At 39.7% G+C, this 22,136-nt stretch overlaps 1 protein-coding gene across 1 annotated transcript; it reads left to right on the forward strand.

Annotated features, from left to right (window-relative positions):
* The first annotated feature begins 8,398 nt into the window (after positions 1–8,398).
* On the forward strand, positions 8,399–8,697 carry LOC112643473 (cytochrome c oxidase subunit 7B, mitochondrial-like). The gene has a single exon (XM_035699329.2). The coding sequence runs from the start codon at positions 8,413–8,415 to the stop codon at positions 8,695–8,697; it is 285 nt and encodes a 94-aa protein (XP_035555222.1). The 5' UTR covers positions 8,399–8,412.
* The last annotated feature ends 13,439 nt before the right edge of the window (positions 8,698–22,136 follow it).

A 22,136-nucleotide genomic window follows, 5' to 3' on the forward strand; every position in this document is an offset into this window, starting at 1 on the left:
AGCCTCTCTGGATTGCGTGGTTCAAAGTGGCCACTTGGTGTTTTTATTACTGGGCCAGGTTTTTCCCATTTTAGTCCACATGCCCTCATGAGCAGAACAGATGTAGATGTCCTTAGTGACCCTTAATGTTTTTCATCTCATTCAGGAACTTGGTAACTGTTGATAGCTGAGACCACTTTGAATAAACACAGTGATATCTGGACACAGAAGTTATTTCAGGGTGGGAACATGGTCACCACTGTTTGGTAGGACACTCTACTCCTAGGAGCCTGGCCCCATACAGACCACAGTATGGGTTCACAAGCATTTCTACACTCTGTCGACCCTTGAACATTTGGGGCTTACCCACATAGTGGGGCTGAACCCCACATAGTCAAAAATCCATGTATAACTTTTGACTCCCACTCCCAAGCTTAACTCCTAATAGCCTATTGTTGATTGGAAGCAGTAATAACATAAACAGTTGATTAACATGTATTTTGTATGTTGTATGTATTATTTACTGTATTCTTACAGTAAAATAATCTAGAGAAAAGAAAATGTTGAGAAAATCTTAAGACAAAATATATGTACAGTATTGTACTGTATACAGAAAAATCCACGTAGAAGTGGACCCGTGTAAATCACATCTGTGTTGTTCAAGGTCCAGCTGTAGTTATTTGCTGGCTCACCAAATGATTCTTATAATAACCCTGGCTTTTTTTTTTTTAATAACCCTGGCTTTATGTTGCCCTAAAGGCTTAACCTTAGAAGAGATTCAGACATGGCACCTGCTAATAATATTTGCTGCGAAACAACCATATTGTTTTAAGAAATGATTCCACACAGTGTTGAGTTCAGCAAGATGAGACCATTTACAGAGCATAGTAAGATCAGGCATGGTCTCTTTTGCTCCATTCAAAACCATGGATAGAAATATCAATGCTCTACAAACTGACTAAAGAAGCAAGTCGAGGAAGCATCTGCAAAAAGAATTAGCCCCCTACACAAATGTGTCTGGCCAAAAAACATCTTGAAACCCCAACCGTAGGTTTCATAACACCAGGTGTTATGTAGAAACATATCTACCAGGTGGCCTATTGTAAAGAACTCTTCCTAAGATAAAAGATGGAGAAATGTTCCCTGAGTCAGCCCCAGCAGCCGCCACCATTGTCTATTTTGTCCATGGCAAACTCCCACTGAGCGCCTACCGTGTGTCAGACACTGGGTCTGCCCTGAAAGTAGGCTGTTGGTTGATTCTGTTTTGTCTCTTCCTCTTCATTGCCTCCTTACGCAATCTCTCTTGTGAACTGCAAAATAAGGACTGCGGAATTGATTATATTACATTCTCATCTAAGGAAAGAGAACTATATCAAAAAAAGGGATGTGGTCTGTCAAGATCCTTTGCCACAAGGAACAAAACATTAAAATCCTCCAAAGGAAATTTCTATAAGATTAGGCAATTTTTTGTCATTTAAAAATTGTGGGATATCCAGCCTAGAGAAGAGTATATGAAGTATTTGTGTGCATTTTAAAGAATAATTACACAGTAAACATCTATGTAACCACCCCCGAGGGGAAAGGAAGAGTACCTCTCCAGCAGCCCAGAAAACCCTGACCCTACCCAAGTGTCACTTTACAGTTTCAACTCTTTCTGCCTGAAATTGGGGCGGTGTGTGTGTGTGTGTGTGTGATAATTTCCTTCCTTTTATTTATAGTTTTGCCACTTTTTTTGCATTCCTAAATTATTCATGGTTATTTTTGTCTATTGTTGAACTTTTTATGAATGAAAACATTCTCTAATCAACTCTCTAAGAATTACTTTATCCTCTTTTTTGTTTTTATTTGATGGATTCATCCATAGTATGTCTAGAATAACCTACTTATTTTGATTGGTGGATAGTATTCTACTACATGAATATAGCAAATCCAGTTATCCATTTAACTACTGATGGACATTCGGTTTGTTCTCAGTTTCTGGCTCTTATAAGCAACGCTGGAGTGAATCTTCATATATTTGAATTCTGGTATACATGTGTAAGTGTTGCTTCAGAATGTGTTCCTGGAACAGATGGAAGCATGAGGGCATATACATATTCCAATTTGCTAGATAATATCACATGTTTGCCATAAGGGTTGTGCCAATTTACACTACTATGAGACTTCTCACTGCTTCTCGCTGACAACACTTGGTATTTCCAGTTGTTTACTGTTTGTCTCCCCGGTGAGTATGTAATGGTATTTCTCATTGTGTGCGTGCTTTTTAAAATCTCTTCAAAATTTATTTATTTGCGAGAGAGAAAGCAAGCGGGGGCAGGGGGAGGAGCAGATGGGCAGGGAAAGAAAGGGGAAAAGAATCTCAAGCAGACTCTGTGCTGAGTTTAGAGCACACAGGGCTTGATCTCAAGACCCTGAGATCCTGACCTGAGCCGAAATCAAGAGTCAGACTCTTTACTGACTGAAACACCTAGGCACCCCTCTCATTGTGGGTTTTTTTTTTTCTGTAATCCACTTTGAATTTATTTATTTATTTATTTATTTATTTATTTATTTATTTATTTGTTATTTTTTAATTTTTTTTATTGAAGTTCGATTTGCCAACATATAATGTAATACCCAGTGCTCATCCCATCAAGTGCCCTCCTCACTGTGTTTTTTAACTCACATCTTCCTAACCATTAAAGCTTTATGGCATCTTTCCTTGGTTTACTAGTTGTTTGGATATCCTCTTATGAAAGGCCTATTTAAGCCTTTTGCCCATTTTATTTCTATTTGGGTTGTCTGTCTTTTTCTTATTGATTTATATTATTTCATTGTAATTCATCCATCTAGACTAACAGATATTCACTAAATGCTTACTTTGTTCTGGGCACGTTCTGTGTACTTGGGATACATCAGTAAACCAACAACAAAGACGCTGCTGACTTTGTGAAGCTGGCATTCTAAGGGGAGAGAGAGAGCATGAACAATAAGGATAGTAAATAGGCAAATAATTGAATGTAAGGAAGAAAAGAATATGGGGGGGGGTAGAAAAAGGAGAACATTAAAATGCTAGAGTTCTGAGAGCTGTTGTCTTCACTGAGCAGTTGCCTTTGAGCCAAGCCTTGAAGAGGTGAGGACTTAGTTGGTGTGGCCTAGGTAGTGAGCTAGGGGACAGAAGGAGGCCATGGGGTCTCTGGGCTACTGTAAGGACTTTGGTTTGGTTTTTACTGTAAATGAACTGAATAACCACACACATTCCATATAAAGCATAAATCAACTGATAACTGAGTTAGACCATTGGATACACTGAGATAATCAACAGAAAGCAAGAGCATGTTAATTAAAAAAAGAGGAAGTGATGCCCTCTTTTAGTCTACAGACAGCCACAGTCCTGGAGTTAGGGAAATGATGCCCAAGACCTAATGAAAGATGTTACTGTGGAATTAAATCAGATGAAAAGTATATGTGTATGTGTGTGTAGATCTGTGTGTGTGTGTGTGTGTGTGTGTGTGTGAGTGCTCTTATAGTGCCGTGAGGACATTTTTGAAAGGTTTTTTCTTTTTCTTTTCTTTTTTTTTTAAATGGGAGAGTATTAACTTAAGGAAACTTGGTTTGATAGGTTATTTATAATGGAGATAAACGAGCTTCTATATTCAAAAGAACTTGTGTACTCAGAGATTGCTTTTAAAACTTTGAGGGTCATTACTTTTTTATACCATACACAAAAGCATATTCAAAATGGATGAAAGACCTAAATGCAAGACAGGACCTATAAAAATCCTAGAGGAGAACCTAGGCAGCAACCTCTTTGACCTCGGCCACAGCAACTTCTTACTAGGCATGTCTCAGGAGGCAAGGGAAACAAAAACAAAAATGAACTACTGGGACTTCATCAGGATAAAAAGCTTCTGCACAGTGAAGGAAACAATTAGCAAAACTAAAAGGCAGCCTACAGAATGGGAGAAGATATTTGCAAATGGCATGTCTGATAAAGGCCTACTATCCAGAATCTATAAGAACTCACCAAAATCAACACCCCAAAAATAAATAAAACAGTGAAGAAATGGGCAGAAGATATGAATAGACCCGTCTCCCAAGAAGACATACAGATAGCCAACAGACACATGAAAAAATGTTCAACATCACTTATTGTCAGGGAAATATAAATCAAAACCACAATGAGATATCACCTTACACTGGTCAGAATGGCAAAAAATAACAACTTAGGAAACAACAGATGTTGGCAAGGATGTGGAGAAAGGGGAGCCCTCTTGCATTGTTGATAGAAATGCAAACTGGTGCAGCCACCCTGGAAAACAGTATAGAAGTTTCCCAAAAAATTAAAAATAGAGCTACTCTATGACCCAGCAATTGCACTCTAGGTATTTGCCCAAAGGATACAAAAATGCTGACTTGAAGGGTCACATGCACCCTCATATTTATAGCAGCATTAATAACAATAGCCAAGCGATGGAAAGAGCCCAAAATCTAACTGATGAGTGGATAAGGAAGATGTGGTATATAAATACAATGGAATATTTCTCAGCCATCAAAAAGAATGAAATCTTGCCATTTACCATGATGTGGATGGAACTAAAGTGTATTATGCTAAGCAAAATAAGTCAGTCAGGGGACACCTGGGCGGCTCAACTGGTTAAGTGTATGCCTTCAGCTCAGGTCATGATCCCAGGATCCTGGGATTGAGCCCCAAGTCAGGTTGCCTGCTCAGCAGGGAGGAAGGAGTCTGCTTCTCCTTCTCTCGCTGCCCCTCTCCTCTGCTCATGTCCTCTCTCTTTCAAATAAACGAATAAAATTTTTATTTAAAAAAAGAACTAAGTCAGCCAGAGAAAGACAAATATCATATGATTTCATTCATGTGTGGAATTTAAGAAACAGATGAATATAGGAGAAAGGAAGGAAAAAACTAAAATAAGATGAGAACAGAGAGGGAAACAAACCACAGGAGACTGTCAAGTATAGAGAACAAACTGTAAGTTCCTGAAGGGGAGGTTAGTGGGGGGATTGGCTGACTGAGGGATGGGCATTAAGGAGGACACTTGGGATGAGCACTGGGTGTTATATGTAAGTGACGAATCATTAAATTCTATTTCTGAAACCAATACTACACTATATGTTAATTAACTTGAAAATAATTTTAAAAATAAAAAATAAAATAAAATAGAGCCAATAGCATAATAATAGTGATAATTTTTGGATTTCATTAATTTTCAATTTAGGTTAAATAAGTTTTGAATTTGTCACATTTTTTAAATGTATTTATTTACTCTAGGAATTATTTTTTTTGCAGTAGAATTTATGATATGGCTTTTATTTACCTTGATATACATATATCCAGGTAAGATATATATATATCTTATATATATATATATATATATGATTATATATCATTGTAAGATTTATATATATATATATATATATAAAATTGTGTGTGTGTGTGTGTGTGTGTGTGTATACAATTTTGTTTCCAATCCAAATGATTACATGCATTTGATTTTGAAAGCCTTGGAAAATAATTTAGAAAAATAAAACTCTGTGGGTCACTTTAAAGTTATTCTCCTTGTCAAGTTTGGGGCCCCACTTAACCAAACCCCTCATGTTCACAATCAACTTCTTGATACATTCATTTTCAGTTGTTCAAGAAACATCCAAACGTATATTGAGAATACCAACTGAACGTGGGAGTCTTTATAATGCCATGATTAATAGCTCAATCATTGAAAACAAAGTACTATAGACTGGGTGGGTTATAAACAACAGAAACATTTCTCACAGTTCTGGAGGCTGGGAAGTCCAAGATGAAGACACTATCAGGTTCAGCGTCTGGTCGGTGCCCACTTCCTGGTTCATAGATAGCTGTCTTCTCACATGGTATAAAGGACAAGGGAGCTCTTGGGGATCTCATCTGTAAGGACACCAACCCCATTCATGAGGATTCTGCCCTTATGATCTAATCACCTCCAAACTCCATCACACTCAGTGAATTGTGTTATTTGTGAGAACAAAGAACTTGGGGTACCACCATTTTTTTAAAGACTTATTTATTTATTTTAGAGAGAGAGAAAGGGAGGTCATGGCTTAGAAAGAGAGAAAGAGAATCTCAAGCAGACTCCCCTTTGAGCGTAGAGCCCAACATGGGGCTTGATTTCATGACCCTAAGATCATAACCTGAGCAGAAATCAGGAGTCATATGGTTAACCAACTGAGCCACTCAGGCATTGGAGCACCATCATTTTATAGCATGTAGTCATCAAGACTGCTCTTTTCCAAGAGGGAAATTATTTCATCTTTCAAAGTTGCTTAAGCTGCAAATACACCCTGAGAAATGGCCTGGGTTAAAAGCAGTCAGAGCCTTGCATTCTTGGCATACTAGTGAGACATGTGAGAGCATGCACAATATCTTCTGACTTTCAAGACCTCTTTCAAATCACACTTCCTACTCAAAGCCTTCCCCAATGTCATCAGTCCATAGTGACTTCTTTCTCTGAACTCTTATGACTTCACCTCTCAAAGTCACTGTGGCACTTGATCGTATACCTCTTTGTATCATAACTGTGTTTTCTCAGCATGATTTTATGCCTTCTGAAGATTTTTAGAAAAGATTACCTTACAAATGCACAAAATAGTAAAAAAAACTAACAACAACAAATTTCAATAATTTCAAGTTTTCAATATTTTGAGATAAAACATATAAAGTATGACAGATGTTTCTTAAAATTTTAAGAGACACAGTATATAACCATATAATAAATCTGCACTTATCATTCTTGGACTTGAAAACCATGTGTTCACAACTCAGGTGATCTCTTATATTATTTGTTGGTCTTTGTGTATGGCACTGCATTTCTTAAGGACAGATTATAGAATAAGAAAAGCAATTGTATAAATATATTTTAATATTTTACTTATACATAGTAAAGAAAATTTAGAAGACGAATGCTTTTTATTGATTTGTTATTTTTTTCATGGAGTACCCACTGGCAATTTGGGTTTTGATGTTCCACAGAACACAGTTTGGGAAACATTACCTCAGATAATCAGAGGCAGATGGAAAATCAACTGTTATTTGGCTTACTTTGCACAGTCTATCCAAAAATAGCAACTTGGATAAACTCAAGTCTGAGACATGGTCAAGCTGTGGGGCAACTTTTTTCAAATGTCCAAGCAAGTAGATGGATACAATCTGGATTTATTAAACCATACTTTATTTCACAGAGACCAGATCATCATGTGTTTAGGTATCTTTAAAGATACTTAAAAGCGCCTGGAGAGAGGGCAGTGCATAAAATCAAAAACAGATGTTTTGCCTCTCAAAAATCAAAACAGTCCGAACCCCTTTCTCAGCTCCCAGCTCCTCTGCTCAAGATTTCTTGATGAGATGACTGTTCCCATTCAATTCATATGCAATCGAAGAAGACTAACTTAAAATCAGTCCACATTCTTTAAGTCTGTTTGCCACTGTTCATACCAACAGAATCCCACAATTTTCCAGCCTCATAAGCACAGTTATCCCAGCTAGCAAACTGCCTCCCTCTCCTTGCAGATGCATGATGAAGCTTTCTCTATAAAAGTCATTCATTGTCTTAAAATCTAAACATTTATTCCAGATCCTCTATGTTCCCCCTCCAACTTGAGACTGAATAATTTACACTAAGACTTGGTCAAAGGATGATTGGTGGTGAAAGACAACTGAAAGAGGTACTTCTGGTTAAAACGGTTGGGCTGAGGCACGCCTGGGTGGCTCAGGATGGAGTGTCTGCCTTTGGCCCAGGGTGTGATCCTAGGGTCCTGAGATGAAGTCCCACATCAGGATCCCCACAGGGAACCTGCTTCTCCCTCTGCCTATGTCTCTGCCTCTCTCTGTGTGTCATGAATAAGTAAATAAATTCTTTTTTTTTTAATTTTTATTTATTTATGATAGAGAGAGAGAGAGAGAGAGAGAGAAAGAGGCAGAGAGAGAAGCAGGCTCCATGCACCGGGAGCCCGACGTGGGACTCGATCCCAGGTCTCCAGGATCGCGCCCTGGGCCAAAGGCAGGCGCCAAACCGCTGCGCCACCCAGGGATCCCAGTAAATAAATTCTTTAAAGGAAATTGTTGGTTTGAAAGTACATGTTCAACCACAATAAAACAAAGCAAAGGGATTTTTTTTTTTTCACATCACAAAGCAAGTAGAGAAGAGGAGAAGAGAAAGCAAGACAATTTTTGGAATTTGGAAAGCAGATGGTAAATGATAATTTTTCTAATGGGCTTGAGAAATCTAAATCCCAAGACAGAACTGGAGAAAGATAAAAAATGATATGATTGTGCCATGAGACTTTTCTTTAAAAGCTCGGGAATCATTTTGTGTTTCAGGGCTCTTTGCAAGGGTACTTGGCACGAAGCTGTAGCAAAGCAGTAACCGCAGTTGCGTCATTTCTGCCTTCAGCTTCAGGATGTTTCCCATGGCCAGAAAGGCTCAAAATCTTCCCGAGTTCAAAGCATTCCACAAACAATGGCAAGGCAGTCACCAGAAATGGGCACCTGATTTCCATGACAAATATGGTAATGTTGTATTAGCTAGTGGAGCCACTTTCTCTATTGCTGTATGGGCATATACAGCAACACAAATTGGGATAGAATGGAACCTGTCCCCTGTTGGCAGAGTCACCCCTAAAGGAATGGAGGGATCAGTAATCCCAGCTGGTGTAATAATGAATTGTTTCAAAACCAACTCATAATTGATGCCAAGTGAAACACTGTGCACCCACTAAAATATGGCATGATTTAAGAAATAAAGTACATTTGAAACCTTCAAAAAAAAAAAAAAAGCTTAGCAATCAGCAGCACCAGTCTCCTCTGGAAATGCGGGTGGTATGGGGGCTAAAAACAGCATTGGCTGAAAGCTTGTTTAAGAAGAATTGGTCCCTCAGGTCTCTGCCCCTATCCCAAGTGGCTTGGCAACTGCTTCTCTGTACCCTAGAGAAAGATGGGAATTTCAATCTCTTCATACGGTTTTTCAAAAAGATTTCTGAACTAAGGAACACTTGGCTAGTTGCAGGCGGGGACATTATATTGAACAAATGGAAATTAAGTTAAAATGTGCATACTGAATTTTTATTTCCCCAACCTTCTTACCCAACCTGGCTCCCAGAACGCTGGCTTTCAGGCCTTTATTCTCCAGGCTGTAGGTCAGAGGAGCCATATCTAGTAAATCTAACCACCTAAGAAAAGAGATTTCAATAAAACAACCCATTTTGAGATTCACATTTAAATTCCCCAACTTATTATCCTATATTGAAGTCCATAATCAACAAACTCTACCAAAGTTTGTATTTTATCTGATTTGAGTGGACAACCAGGGAGCTTCAGAGATTTGAAAGAAGTAAAAAAGAAGTCAAAACAAAGGCTTGTTGGAAAAGGCTGCTTGGAAGAAAAAAATTGTACACATTTTTTTAGGTTTTATTTATTTATTTTAGAAAGAGAGAGGGTGTGTGCATGTGCAAGCAAGTTGGAGGAGGTTTAGAGGGGCATGAAGAGGGACAAGCAGACAAGATTCTGAGCTCAGAGCCTGATGCGGGGACAGTCCCATGAACCCAATATCATGACCTGAGCTGAAACCAAGAGTTGAACACCCAAATAAATGACTGAGCCATCCAGGTGCCCCGAAATTATATTCTTCTAAGAAAACTTAAAAAAAAAACCACCATAATGATTTTAGAGGTATAAGAGGAGACATTACATATATGAAACAAGAATAGAATAGTATTAAAAAAAATTTAGAAAACAAAAGAGTCCTTGGAGATTAGCATGATAGCAGAAATTAAAAATTCAATAGAAGGATTGGAGGATACACTGGGAGGAAATCTTCCAGGAAGTAAAGGATTAAGATAAAGAGATGGGAAAGAGAGAAAAGTAAAGAAAATTAGAACACTCCTTTAGGAGATCTATCATCCTACTAAGAAGATTCCAGGAGAAAGCAAGGGAAATAGGTAGAATAGAATAAGATATCATCTAAGAAATAATTCAATAAATTTTCCTCAGATGGAAGAACATGGATTTCTAGATTGCAGAGTTCCATCAAGGGATCAGGAAGTGGAAGGATATGGACCTCTCCCTCATAGAGGGCATGTCTCTGCCTCTCTCTGTGTCTCTCATGAATGAATAAATAAAATATTTTTAAAAAGGTAAATTTTAAAAGAAAAGAGAAACAAGAGAATTACTAAAATAATCATTAAAATGTATGGAGAGAATCTGCAAATGTTACCAATGTTCCTAATCAGTGCTTTACATCTTTTACAACGCCAAAGTCCCTTTCAGGGGTCCTCCAAATAAGGTTCTTATATCTACAGAGAAGAAATCCTACATGATATTACCTTCCACTAAAGATTTTCCCATGTTCTCTGAAGTGATCAAAAATAATTGTATGACTGGAGCCATATGATCTGTCTGTTGAGAAGAATTTGTGTGTGTGTGTGTGTGTGTGTGTGTTCTGAGATAACACAAAATCTTTAGTGACCTCTTTAATTAGTTCTGGTGACTATTGTATTTTCTCTATTGATTTAGGGTATGAAAAACAATACTCTGGTTATTGAATAGGTTTTTGTTCATTTTAGCCTTTCCTTCTCTTGGCAATGTCACTGAAAAATTTTTGAAGCTGGAGCCAGTGTGATTTAATAAATATGCATCCAGCATCCATTGTACAATTATAGCCTCGTGAGGGGGGCAGCCCCATAATCAAATAATTCTAAAGTAATGAAATTTGTGTGAAGAGTAGTGTTTGTACATGTTGGAGAAGTAGTAGAGTGACGATTTGCCCTGGACCATTCTCAGATATTTATGTGAGTGAGGCAAGATATAAACTAAGGAGTTGAGAGAGGCGAAAAGGGAAGGTTTTAGAGAACATGAGCCCTGAAGAGGTTTTTGGAAGATGAATTTTTGCCAGGTGTACAAGCAGGGAAAGAACATTGCAGGAAGAAGGAAAACCATGTGAAAAGGCAGAGCCACGAACAGCGCTGTGTATTTAGGAACCACATTACGTTAGCATTGCCCTGTACGCAAGGGCTGGAAAGCAGGGTAGAGGGTGGGTCACTGAGGGCTTCGTTTTCATCATGGGTAACTTACACTTCACCCTGTAGACGATGAGAGGTAGTAAGGAAATTGGTGATACCTTTGGATATGGATGATCATTCTGGTGAAGGATTTTTTTTTTTTTAACTTGGTATTAGGAAACTTACATAAGCACAGAGAAAAAGAAAATAGTATAATGAGCTATACATAAACATAGATTTCAGAATTGCAAACATTGTTAAAAAGTGTTTATTAGGATTCCTGGGTGGCTCCGCGGTTTGGCACCTGCCTTGGGCCCAGGAGTCCCGAGATCAAGTCCCATGTTGGGCTCCCAACATAGAGCCTGCTTCTCCCTCTGCCTGTGTTTCTGCCTCTCTCTCGCTCTCTCTGTGTATCTCTCATGAATAAATAAATAAAATCTTTTTTTAAAAAGTGTTTATTATGGGGAAGTTTCAAGAATAAACATAAGTGGAGAAAATAATGTAAGGAGGCCTCTTGTACCCCTAAGTCAGTTTCAACAAGTATCAGTTCATTACCGATCTTATCTACACTCCAACATAACTTCCCTTCAGTCCCAGATTGTTTTGAGGCACATCCCAAATGTCGTACAATTCCATCTGTAAATATGTAAGTGTATATCTTAGAAAGGAATACCTAAAACACCCACAGAATGTATACCACTGTGAGTGAGTGATAACGTGAACTATGGACTCTGGGTGATTATGATGTGTCAGTATAGGTTCATGAGCTGTAACAAATGCACCCCCCTGGTGGAGAATGTTGGTAATGGGGAAGGCTGTGCGTGTTTGGGGGCAAGTGTTTCTTTTAAGATTTTATTTATTTATTCATGAGAGACACACAGAGAGAAGCAGAGACACATGCAGAGGGAGAAACAGGCTCCCTAGGAGCCTGATGTGGGATTTGATCCCAGGACCCCAGGATCACAACCTGAGCCAAAAGCAGATGTTCAACCGCTGAGCCACCCAGGTGTCCCTGGGAGCAAGGGGTTAATGGGAAAGCTCTGTACCTTCCCCTCAATTTTGCTGTAAACCTTAAAGCTTCTTTAAAAAAACAAAGTCTTAGTTAAAACAAAAACTAAAACAAAAACCACTCCAAAACGCAAAGTCCACAATACCATTATCACGCCTAAAAAACAATAATTCCCTAATATCATCAAATATCCAGGCAGTATTTTCCTTTCCACATCCTTCATAAAGGTATTACTTTGTTTAATTTGTTTGTTTTAGTAATCTCTACATCCAGTGTAGGGCTCACACTCATGACCCTGAGATCAAGAGCCATATGCTCTTCCAACTGAGCCAGCCAGACACCACACTAAAATATTACTTGTCTGAATTGGTATTCAGATAAGGTCCATATACTACCAAATATCTTTTTAAAATATCAAATTTTGAGAGGTACCTGGTGGCTCAGTTGGTTAAGCATCCGCCTTTGGCTCAAGTCATGACCCCAGGGTCCTGGGATAGAAACCGCATGGGGCTCCCTGCTCAGTGGGGAGTCTGCTTCTCCCTCTGCCCTCTCCCTCCTCTCATGCTCCGTCCCTCTCTTTCTCTCTCTCTAATGAACAAATAAATTATTTTTAAAAATATCAATTCTATATTGTACTCACTTGATTCATTATTTTTAAAACTGTTAATTGTGGTAAAATATATATAATATAAAATTTACCATCTTAATCGTTTTTTAAGAAGATTTTGTTTATTTGAGAGAAAGAGAAACAGAGTGAGAGAGCACTGAGCAGGTAAGAGAGGGAGAAGCAGGCTCCCTACTGAGCAGGAAGCCCGATTTGGAGCTTGATCCTGAGACTCTGGGATCATGACCTGAACTACAAGCAGACGCTTCACCGACTGAGTCACGCAGGTGCCCCCACCTTAACCATTTTTTTAATTTTTTTTTAAATTTATTTTTATTTTTATTTTTATGATAGTCACACACAGAGAGAGAGAGAGAGAGAGGCAGAGACACAGGCAGAGGGAGAAGCAGGCTCCATGCACCGGGAGCCCGACGTGGGATTCGATCCCAGGTCTCCAGGATCGCACCCTGGGCCAAAGGCAGGCACCAAACCGCTGCGCCACCCAGGGATCCCCATCTTAACCATTTTTAAGTGTACAATTCAGTAGTACTAAGTATTTCACATTGTTGTGCAACCATCACCACTATCCATCTCCAGAACTCTCTGCATCTTGCAAAGCTGAAACTCTGTACTCATTAAACAATGACTCCCCAGACTCCCTTTGCCCCAGCTCCTGGCAAACTCCATTCCATTTCTGTCTCTATGCATTTGACTACTCCAGGTACCTCATGTAAATGGAATCATGCAGTTTCTATATTTTTTGTGACCGGCTTATTTCACTTAGTGAAATGTGTTCAAGATTCACCCACGTTGTAGCTTCTGTCAGAATGTCCTTCTTTTTCAGGCTGAATAATATGCCATTTTAAGCATATACCACATTTTGCTTATTCATTTATCCTTTGGCGGACACTTGGGCTGTTTCCACTATTTGTTTATTGTGAATAATGCTGCTGTAAGCCTGGGTGTATAGATATTTCTCTGAGACTCTGCTTTTGATTCTTTGGGGCATATACCCAGAAGTGGAGTTTGCTGAGTTATATTTTTAGTTCAATGTTTAACCTTTTTAAGAACTACCACACTGTTTTCCATGGAGGCTGCACCATTCGGCATTCCCACTCACAGGATTCAAATTTTTTCACATCCTCAACATATTTGTTTCTCTTTTGTTTGCTTTTTGGTTATAGCCATCCTAATGGGTGTGAGGTGGCTATCTCATTGCAGTTTTAATTTGCATTATCCTGACAGTTTGAAGTTGAGCATCTTTGCATGTGGCCATCTGTGGATCTTTTTTGTAAAAATGTTGCCCATTTATTTTTCATTGAGTTGTTTATTTTTTGTTGTTGAACCATAGCAGTGCTTTATCTATTCTGAATGTTAACCCCTCATCAGATACATTATTTGAAAATATTTTCTACTATTCCATAAAGTGCCTTTTCACCCTGTTAATTGTGTTCTTCAATGTACAGAATTTTTAATTTTGATATACTACTTTTGTTGTCTGTGTTTTTGGTATCATATCTGGATTTTTTTAAGATTAATATACATTATATTGATAGTTTCCAACTCAAATTCTGGACTATAAGCCTTTTTTAAAAATTAGATTTAACTCTATCAAACTGACCTTATGTCTCCTTTTCCTCATCTCCAAAATCCCAGGTCTTAATAGCCACAGGATTACTACATCACTGTATACCACAATACACATCCAAAGACTCAAAATAATGATATCAACATTACAGTAGATGATTTGCTTTCTAAGAGAAGTTTAGGACTTTTATTTTTATTGTTTTTCTGCTACCTTTTGTCCTTAAGGTATATCCTTCTAAGGTTGTGCAATCAAATCACTGTGTTTAAGATCACCTGAATTGGTGCTTTCAATGTCACTAGCTCAATATGTACTTGGGTTCATTTATTTATTTTGCTTTCATTTCTTAAGAATTGCTTTTAAGGGATCCCTGGGTGGCGCAGCGGTTTGGCGCCTGCCTTTGGCCCAGGGCGCGATCCTGGAGACCCGGGATCAAATCCCACATCGGGCTCCCAGTGCATGGAGCCTGCTTCTCCCTCTGCCTGTGTCTCTGTCTCTCTCTCTCTCTCTGTGACTATCATGAATAAATAAATAAAATCTTTAAAAAAAAAAAAAAAGAATTGCTTTTAATTTAAAATGTTGAACTATTATGTGAAGTGATTGCATGGTTACAAAACCAAATCATCCCAAAAGGTGTATTTTGACAAATCTAGCTTTTATCCTTATGGCTTCCATACTGTTCCCTCTCTTAATGGTATCCTTTTAAAAAATGTTTTTAACTGGGGGGCCCAGATGGCTCAATCAGTTATGCCTTTGACTCTTGGTCCCTGCTCAGGTTATGATCTAAGGGTGTGAAATCTGCCTGCGTGGGGGCTCCCGCTCAATGGGGAGTCCGTTTGAGAGTCTTTCTCCCACCCTCTCCCTCCTCTCTGCTCTTCCCCCTGCTCACACATGTGCACATGTACATTCTCTAAAATAAAATAAGTAAATAAAATATTTTAAAAACAAAAAAAGGTTTTGATTTAGCCTTCCATCAGAAAATATATATGTACATTTTTTCTCCTTTTCTTTTTATTTCTTGACAATATAATCTACAGATCACCATGCCATAGAATAAATAAGCTGTTACTCATTTCTTTTTCATAGCAGTATAGTACTCTTTTATGTGGATGTACTATAGTTTATTCAATCAGCCCTCTACAGGTAGACATTTAGTTGTTTTTATTTTGTAATTAATACATATGAATAGCCTTATGCAGACATCCACAATAAACATTTTTCCAAATTTGATTACTATTTTTTGTGAATTATTAAAGAAAAATACAACCATGTTGTCTTTCTCCAAAAGTGTTTAACATATATCTGTAAAGAGATGACAATATCCTAAATATACCACACCACTCTCACACATAACATAATGAAGAAAATAATGGTGGGTTTTCAGGGAGCACAGAATGAGAGAATCACTGCTGTGGTGATAGGCTGAAAACTAGGGCAGTGGTACTGTGTAGGGAAAACAGAAATTTGACTCAAGAGACATTTAGAGAAGGGACAGGAGTATTATTTAGCAAGACTTGGGGATATAATAAGCACTTTTACTTTCCTTTAAGATTACCTCAACTTACCTATGAAGGTGAAAAAAATCTCTTTTGATAATGTGTATACTTTCATTCTATTATAGACCATATGGTTTGTAATTTTAGGGCAGTTACCTTGAGAAAATGAACCCTTGAGGGAGCTAAAGGACAAGGAGAATAAAGAACATTCACCCTACTTTTCATGGAGGCTCTTGTCACACCAGAAAATTAAGAGGCAGAGCAAATATGCAGTGAAGTTATGGTCTCCTGCCTATGTCCACCTTCTTGAGCAAAGCAGAGTCATAGTTCTATGCATGATCAGTCAAGGCACCCTAGGAATCCTCATGGCTAAAGGAGTCTGTGATTACACAGACACATTCCATGTACTTCATATTGATGTTTCAGAGAAACTTTCCCAAAAATTTGACATTAACAATAGAAGGCCACAGGAAGAAGACAAAATAGAGTGCAATCTTCCAAAATGGGTCAATAAGACCTATAAGTTATCATCTTATTCATTCATTCATTCACTTTATATATTTGTCACTCAAAAAATATTAGTAAGTGTTGATTTTCAGGGACTGTGCCATGTGCTGGGAAAATAAATAAGATGTGCTCTTTGCCAAAGAAGAACTCACAGACTAACTGGGGGGAAGGGAGGAGCATGTAGGAAGATACTCAGCATATAGGGTAAAGATATATAAAAGGTACTAAAGAGACCAGAAATTAGTGGGCAATTCACTCAGGTCCGGGGCAGGGGCTAGATGGGCCATTTAGGATAGTCTCCATTGAGTAGGGGACATATGTGGGAGGTGGAGCTAGACTTCCCCTGATGGATAAGGAGTATAGTATGTACTGGAAGCTATATCCCGTAGGCAGGAAAACAGAGATTGGCAGTGTGGCTGCATCAGTATCTGATTTGTATATTATAGAGATCACTTGACTCTGGAGTCGAGAGAAATAGACATGAAAATTCACATCAGAAAGCAATTTAAAGAGTATAGATGTGGCCCTGAGCTAAGGGGAAAAGAAAGATCAGAAGTTTGGGGTGTAGAATTAAAAGACCTTGATGACAGATAAGATGTCGGGGTTACAGGGAAGGAAGAGTCAGAAATTAATACGAGGCTTTTAGTTTTAACAATGGGGACAGTTATCTAGGGCATAGAGTGATGGAGGAAAAAGAGGTTTTGCAGGGAGAGGACATAATGAGCTGTCTTTGGGACACACCAAATACATGCTTCTGGGACATGTAAGTGGTGCAGGGAATAGGAGCAGATGTGTGCAGAGAGGAGAGAGGAGAGGTTTTCTGTGTCAGTTGTACTACCCAGGGGGGAACGTCTGCCTTGAGCAAAGTGCCAACCATGGAGCCTGCATGTAGCAAAATTAGGGAAAGAAAGCAGAACTGGAGAGGAATGAGAGAGACTTATAATCAATAGCCAGCTGAAACACAAGAGAAGAGCCAGACTAGAGAAATTTAAAGTAAGCGCTAGTCAGTATTTTAACATAGAATTATATACTTTCAAAGCTGGCACTCTTTCTTAGGTGACTTGGTTCTGCTGGAACAAAATCGCACAGACTTGGTGGCTTACACAACAGCAGACATTTATTTCTCACCATTCTGAAGGCGGGGATGTTCAAGATCAAGATGCTAGCAGCATCAATGTCTGGGGAGGACCCTCCCCAGACATGGGTTTGCTGGTGTCTGCCCTGTTGCACCCTCCCATGGAGGGGGCAGAGAGATCTTGGATCTCTTTCTCTTTTTCTAAGATCATTAATCCCATGATGAGGGCTCCACCCTCAAGGCCTAATGTAACCCCAATCACATCCCACCTCCAAATACTATCCTTTTGGGGATTGGGGCTTCAACATACGAAATTTGAGGGGGAGGCAAATATTCAGACCATAGAACATTTTCTTGCTACCTCATATTTTCTTAAAATTTGCCAGTAGAAGAAGGGAAGCAGTGTTAAGAGAATGTTTTTCCAGGACAGTAGAGTCTTGAGTGTATTTTTAGGTTTATGAGAAGGAGCCAAGTGGAAGTGAAGATGGGAGGGTGACAGAGTTAAGGTCTCTGACGAGGCAGTGGGAACTAGGACATGCCTGTCCTCTATCAGAATAAGCAATTCCACATGCTATTATTTATTTATCCAATTTGCTCTTTCCTGGGGTCTTTCTCTGTTGAAAATGACAACATTATCAACCTTTCAGTTCTCAGCAACCTTATTAATGTAAAAAAGTGGTACACTTTAAATATCTCCAAGACCATGTTTGGCCCTAAACTTCTATCTTTATGGCTTTTTCTATAAAGTCCATCATCCCAGAACTGGAAAAGAACTTTTTGAGTTATTGTGTGGTCTCTCTCCCTGCCACCTAGCCAAATCTGCTGCAAATATTTCTGCCTCTAGCAGGTAGCTACGAGACACATCATCAAGACTTAGTTCAACTGTGTTCAACTATATTTAACTTTAGATTATGGAGTACACATCTTTGCCAAGAGACAGCTGGCCCCGTCCATGCACAGAAACACCATCTTAATCAACTACCGGGCCAGGAGTAGTTGGATTCTTGGCAAAGAACTGCCCCTTGAACTGTCTAAACTCAAGCAACTGATTTTGGGGCTCCTTACCTCTCATGCATTCATTTAGACTTGACACCCTCCAGAGGGACCCCTTCCAGCATGTGTGCAGGAGAGCTTAACAGGCCCGTTTTTCACCTCCCAAGGGTGTTGAAAAGTGTACTGTTTAGACCTGGAGCTTTTCCCGACTGTCAGGAATGCCCTAGGTGGCCACAAAACAGTCACAGGTTAGTTTCCACTGACTGTAGAGGAGGGGATTTGCCTCTTCCTGTTGGTTTTATGTGTCTGCAGCAGTAAAAATTATGTCTATGGACATGTTTACTTATTAGTTCCAGCTTTTGTGCTGCTTTCCCTGGGTGTTCCACCCCTCCTATAGTGGCATTTGTTAGCTTTCCACAAGATTCTCTATGAACTCTTGGAAAATCTTCCCCAAAGGGAAATAATGTCATTTCCTTTACATCTTTGAGAAAATCACCTTACAATCTTGGTAGTCCGGTTTGGGGGCTTTCTGTGGTTGGCCTGAGGGGTCATTTCTCCGTGTGTACCATCAGCAGTTTCAGAATACAGGGGTAACTGAGGCAACTTTGAAGCTACAAATGTAGTTGCTGCATGGAGGAGCTCTCTAAGAGGGCCTGCAACCAGATCTCTCTCTTTCTTTTGGAGGCAGAGGAAATCCCGCCTGTGATCCAAGTGGAGTCTCAGGTAAGCACCTCCCGTCAGGATGCTATCCGCCTGTGTCGGTGTGAGGGTGGAGCACAGAGGTAAAGGTGATCTATATTTTCTCCCCAGGCATGTATTTGATCGCTCAACCCAAAGGCTGGGCTATTTTCTCTCTCTGGGTGTGAATGGGAGAGCGTGAGCCATGGCCCACAGCACAAGGTAACCTCCTCTGGCTTCCCTCCACCTCCATCTCCACAAAGACGCTGAAACTTGCTTCACAGGGAAGATTGAGGCCCCAGGTGATGGGCTCTGTCAAGGTCTTCCCCTGATGTCTCCTATCCCAACCCCAATCATGCCAGCCCTCTCCACCTTGTTCGCTCTTTTCTCAGGGGTTGGGGTGGTTATTGTGCAGCTCAGAGTCAAACTTTATTGATCTGGATCCTGACCCCTTCTGTGTCCCCAGAGTCTTGCTTCCTCAGTCGGTCCCTCTCTCTTGTATCTTCAAATGCCTGCATTCTTTAAAAACAAAAATAAAAATAAAAGAGCAAACAACCACTCAACATTACCCAGGTATCCTCCATCTCTTTCCATTTGCAATCAAGTCCCAGGAATCATCTCAGGATAGTCACAAAGCATCTCTCCTCCTGCTGTCTCTGCACTCCACTGTGATGAGTCTGCTATCTCCATGAAATTGCTGTCTCTGTCCTGAAATTGCTCTGAGACAGAGACCCTCTCCTTATCAAACAGAATGTTCCTTTTCTGGCCTTTCTTGGCTCTTCTCTGGCCTCTAATGCCTCTGACCACTTTCATGTCATCAGGTTCTCTCATCTCCATCTGTGACGGCAAGTTCAGCCTCACTTGTGCTCTTCTTTCCCTGCTGCCTCTTCAATGGTGGTGTTTGTCCAGATTCTTTGTTCCTTGTATTTCCTGAAGTCCATGCTCTTCATGCCCCAGATGTTGCCATCCACATCCATTACTTTAACTATTATCCATGTACCCATGACTCCAAAGCCCATCTTCAGTCCAGGCCTCTTTTCTGAGCTTCTGTGGTTGTTGGGATGTTTCAAAGTCACCTCAAACTCAAAATATTCACAGCTTATTAGCTTCTTCCTAAGCTGCCTCCTCTTCTTGTGGTCCCCCAGTCAGCCTCCCAAGTGAGACAGGAGATACTCTGGAGCCATTGTCATCTCCCTCCACTCATCAGCCTGGTCTTAATGTACTTAAAGCACCAGCTCCTTTTTAGTTTCATACTGAACTCTTTGTCTTTGTTACCAACCTAATGTCTTGCAGATTGTTATGAAAATTAAGTGACACACCACATAATTGTGTACCTAGCACCAGATAAATATCTTAATTGAATCCAAAACCAAGAAAACAGCATTTCCAGGTGCTTCTATTGTTAAGTATATCCAGACCACAGGGAATTAGCATTTCCTCTTTTAGGCCATTAAAACCTGTGATTCACATACTGCACAGAAAGGCCAAATCACCAAGTAGTCTGCTGGCTTAAAAGATTTAGGCCACTGGGAGGCTCTGGGAGGATTGTTCTGACTTTGAAATCTTTGGGTAATTCGATGGGATTTTGAGTTTCCTGTAAAAATAGTTGAAGTACCTGAAATGTCTGAGTTTTGTTTGTTTTTAAAGAGCTACCACTGATTCAAAATGTCTTCTCCCTATGGGGTCTCCCTTTTCTGGGACTTGTATGCTAGGTAGATGCGCACTATCATGCATGGTTGCTAGTCTCTCTCTCCTGCCATCCTTTCCTTTCTGTGAGGAGGAAAGCTATTGTATAGCCAAATTTATTTCATTGGGCATTCAACCATGCAAGAAATGTAATAGTAAAGCTTATTCTTGGGCACCTGGGTGGCTCAGTTGGTTAAGCATCTGCCTTCGGCTTAGGTCACGAACCTGAGTCCTAGGATCCAGTCCTCCATTGGACTCCTTGCTCAGTGGGGAGTCTGCTTCTCCTTCTGCCCTTCCTCCTTTCTCTCTCTCTCTTTCCCTCGCTCTCTCTCCTTTTCTCTCCCTCTAAATACAATCTTTGAAAAAATTAAAGTTTTTCTCTTTGATGTTCTCCATTATGTTGCAAATTATCGCCTATTTATCAGGCAGTGGACTTTGTTGCATTACATAACAGAAAACTCTACTTGCTCTAAGAATGCAGTAAATTTATTAGTTCATGTAACAAGCAGACTTTTCTGTTATCAGTCCATTCATCCTTGTCCTCTGCCCTTTGTCAGCAGCAATGATTGTGGTCTGGGGAATGCCATGTCCTGACTGGCTGAGATCGGACTGGCAAGGTGATGGTTTTCAAATGGGAAAGAGCCACTGTGCCCAGGTGATAGCAATGGAGCAGGAGATAGCAATGACTTTTCCTGAAAGATAGGTTGCCTAATAAAATAACAGGCTGCTGGGGAATCCCTGGGTGGCACAGCGGTTTGGTGCCTGCCTTTGGCCCAGGGCGCTATCCTGGAGACCCGGGATCGAATCCCATGTCGGGCTCCCGGTGCATGGAGCCTGCTTCTCTCTCTGCTTGTGTCTCTGCCTCTCTCTCTCTCTCTGATGACTATCATAAATAAATAAATAAATAAATAAAAATAACAGGCTGCTGAACAGAAAAACATCAGTCTATTAGTGGAGAATATAGGCAGCCAGCAAACATCCATTACATGAAGCTTAATGAAGATAAAAGAAGTGGAAGGGGCAATAAAGGACGAAGTAAAGGAGATGCAGGAAGAATCTTTGGGAAAAAGAAAAAGAAGCATAGGTAGTGGTAACAGAGCTCCAAGAAGAAAAAACGGAAGACAAAAGAAACCAAAAGAAGAAAAACAAAAATTTAACTGGGAAAGACAGAGTTTGAGGGAGAACAAGGAATTATCCTAGGACATTTATTTCTTATCTGTTTTTAGTGAAGGATTTCCAACTTCTGATATGTTTTGTTTAGCTCTTCCTTTCTTAGTGAAACACTTGAAAAAGAAAGTTTGGCTAATGATTGCTGTGGCTGTGCCTTATTCTCGTTTGTAGGGTGACTTGTTGCTGATTGAGTAAGAACTGGGTGTCTCCTTCTCAAATTACAGACTGATACATTATACTTCCACATCCCCTTTCCCTCTGTCTGCTTATTTGCCATAGCCACTGTTGGTCAACCACTGGTCATGTCCAGCTGAAGTTCTGGAAGG

This window comes from Canis lupus, chromosome 1 (genome assembly GCF_003254725.2).
Source record: "Canis lupus dingo isolate Sandy chromosome 1, ASM325472v2, whole genome shotgun sequence".
Taxonomy (NCBI): Eukaryota; Metazoa; Chordata; class Mammalia; order Carnivora; family Canidae; genus Canis; species Canis lupus.

Bases quoted from the DNA above. Each gene is read 5' to 3' on its own strand.
- LOC112643473 (XM_035699329.2), top strand. From the start codon at position 8,413: ATGTTTCCCATGGCCAGAAAGGCTCAAAATCTTCCCGAGTTCAAAGCA.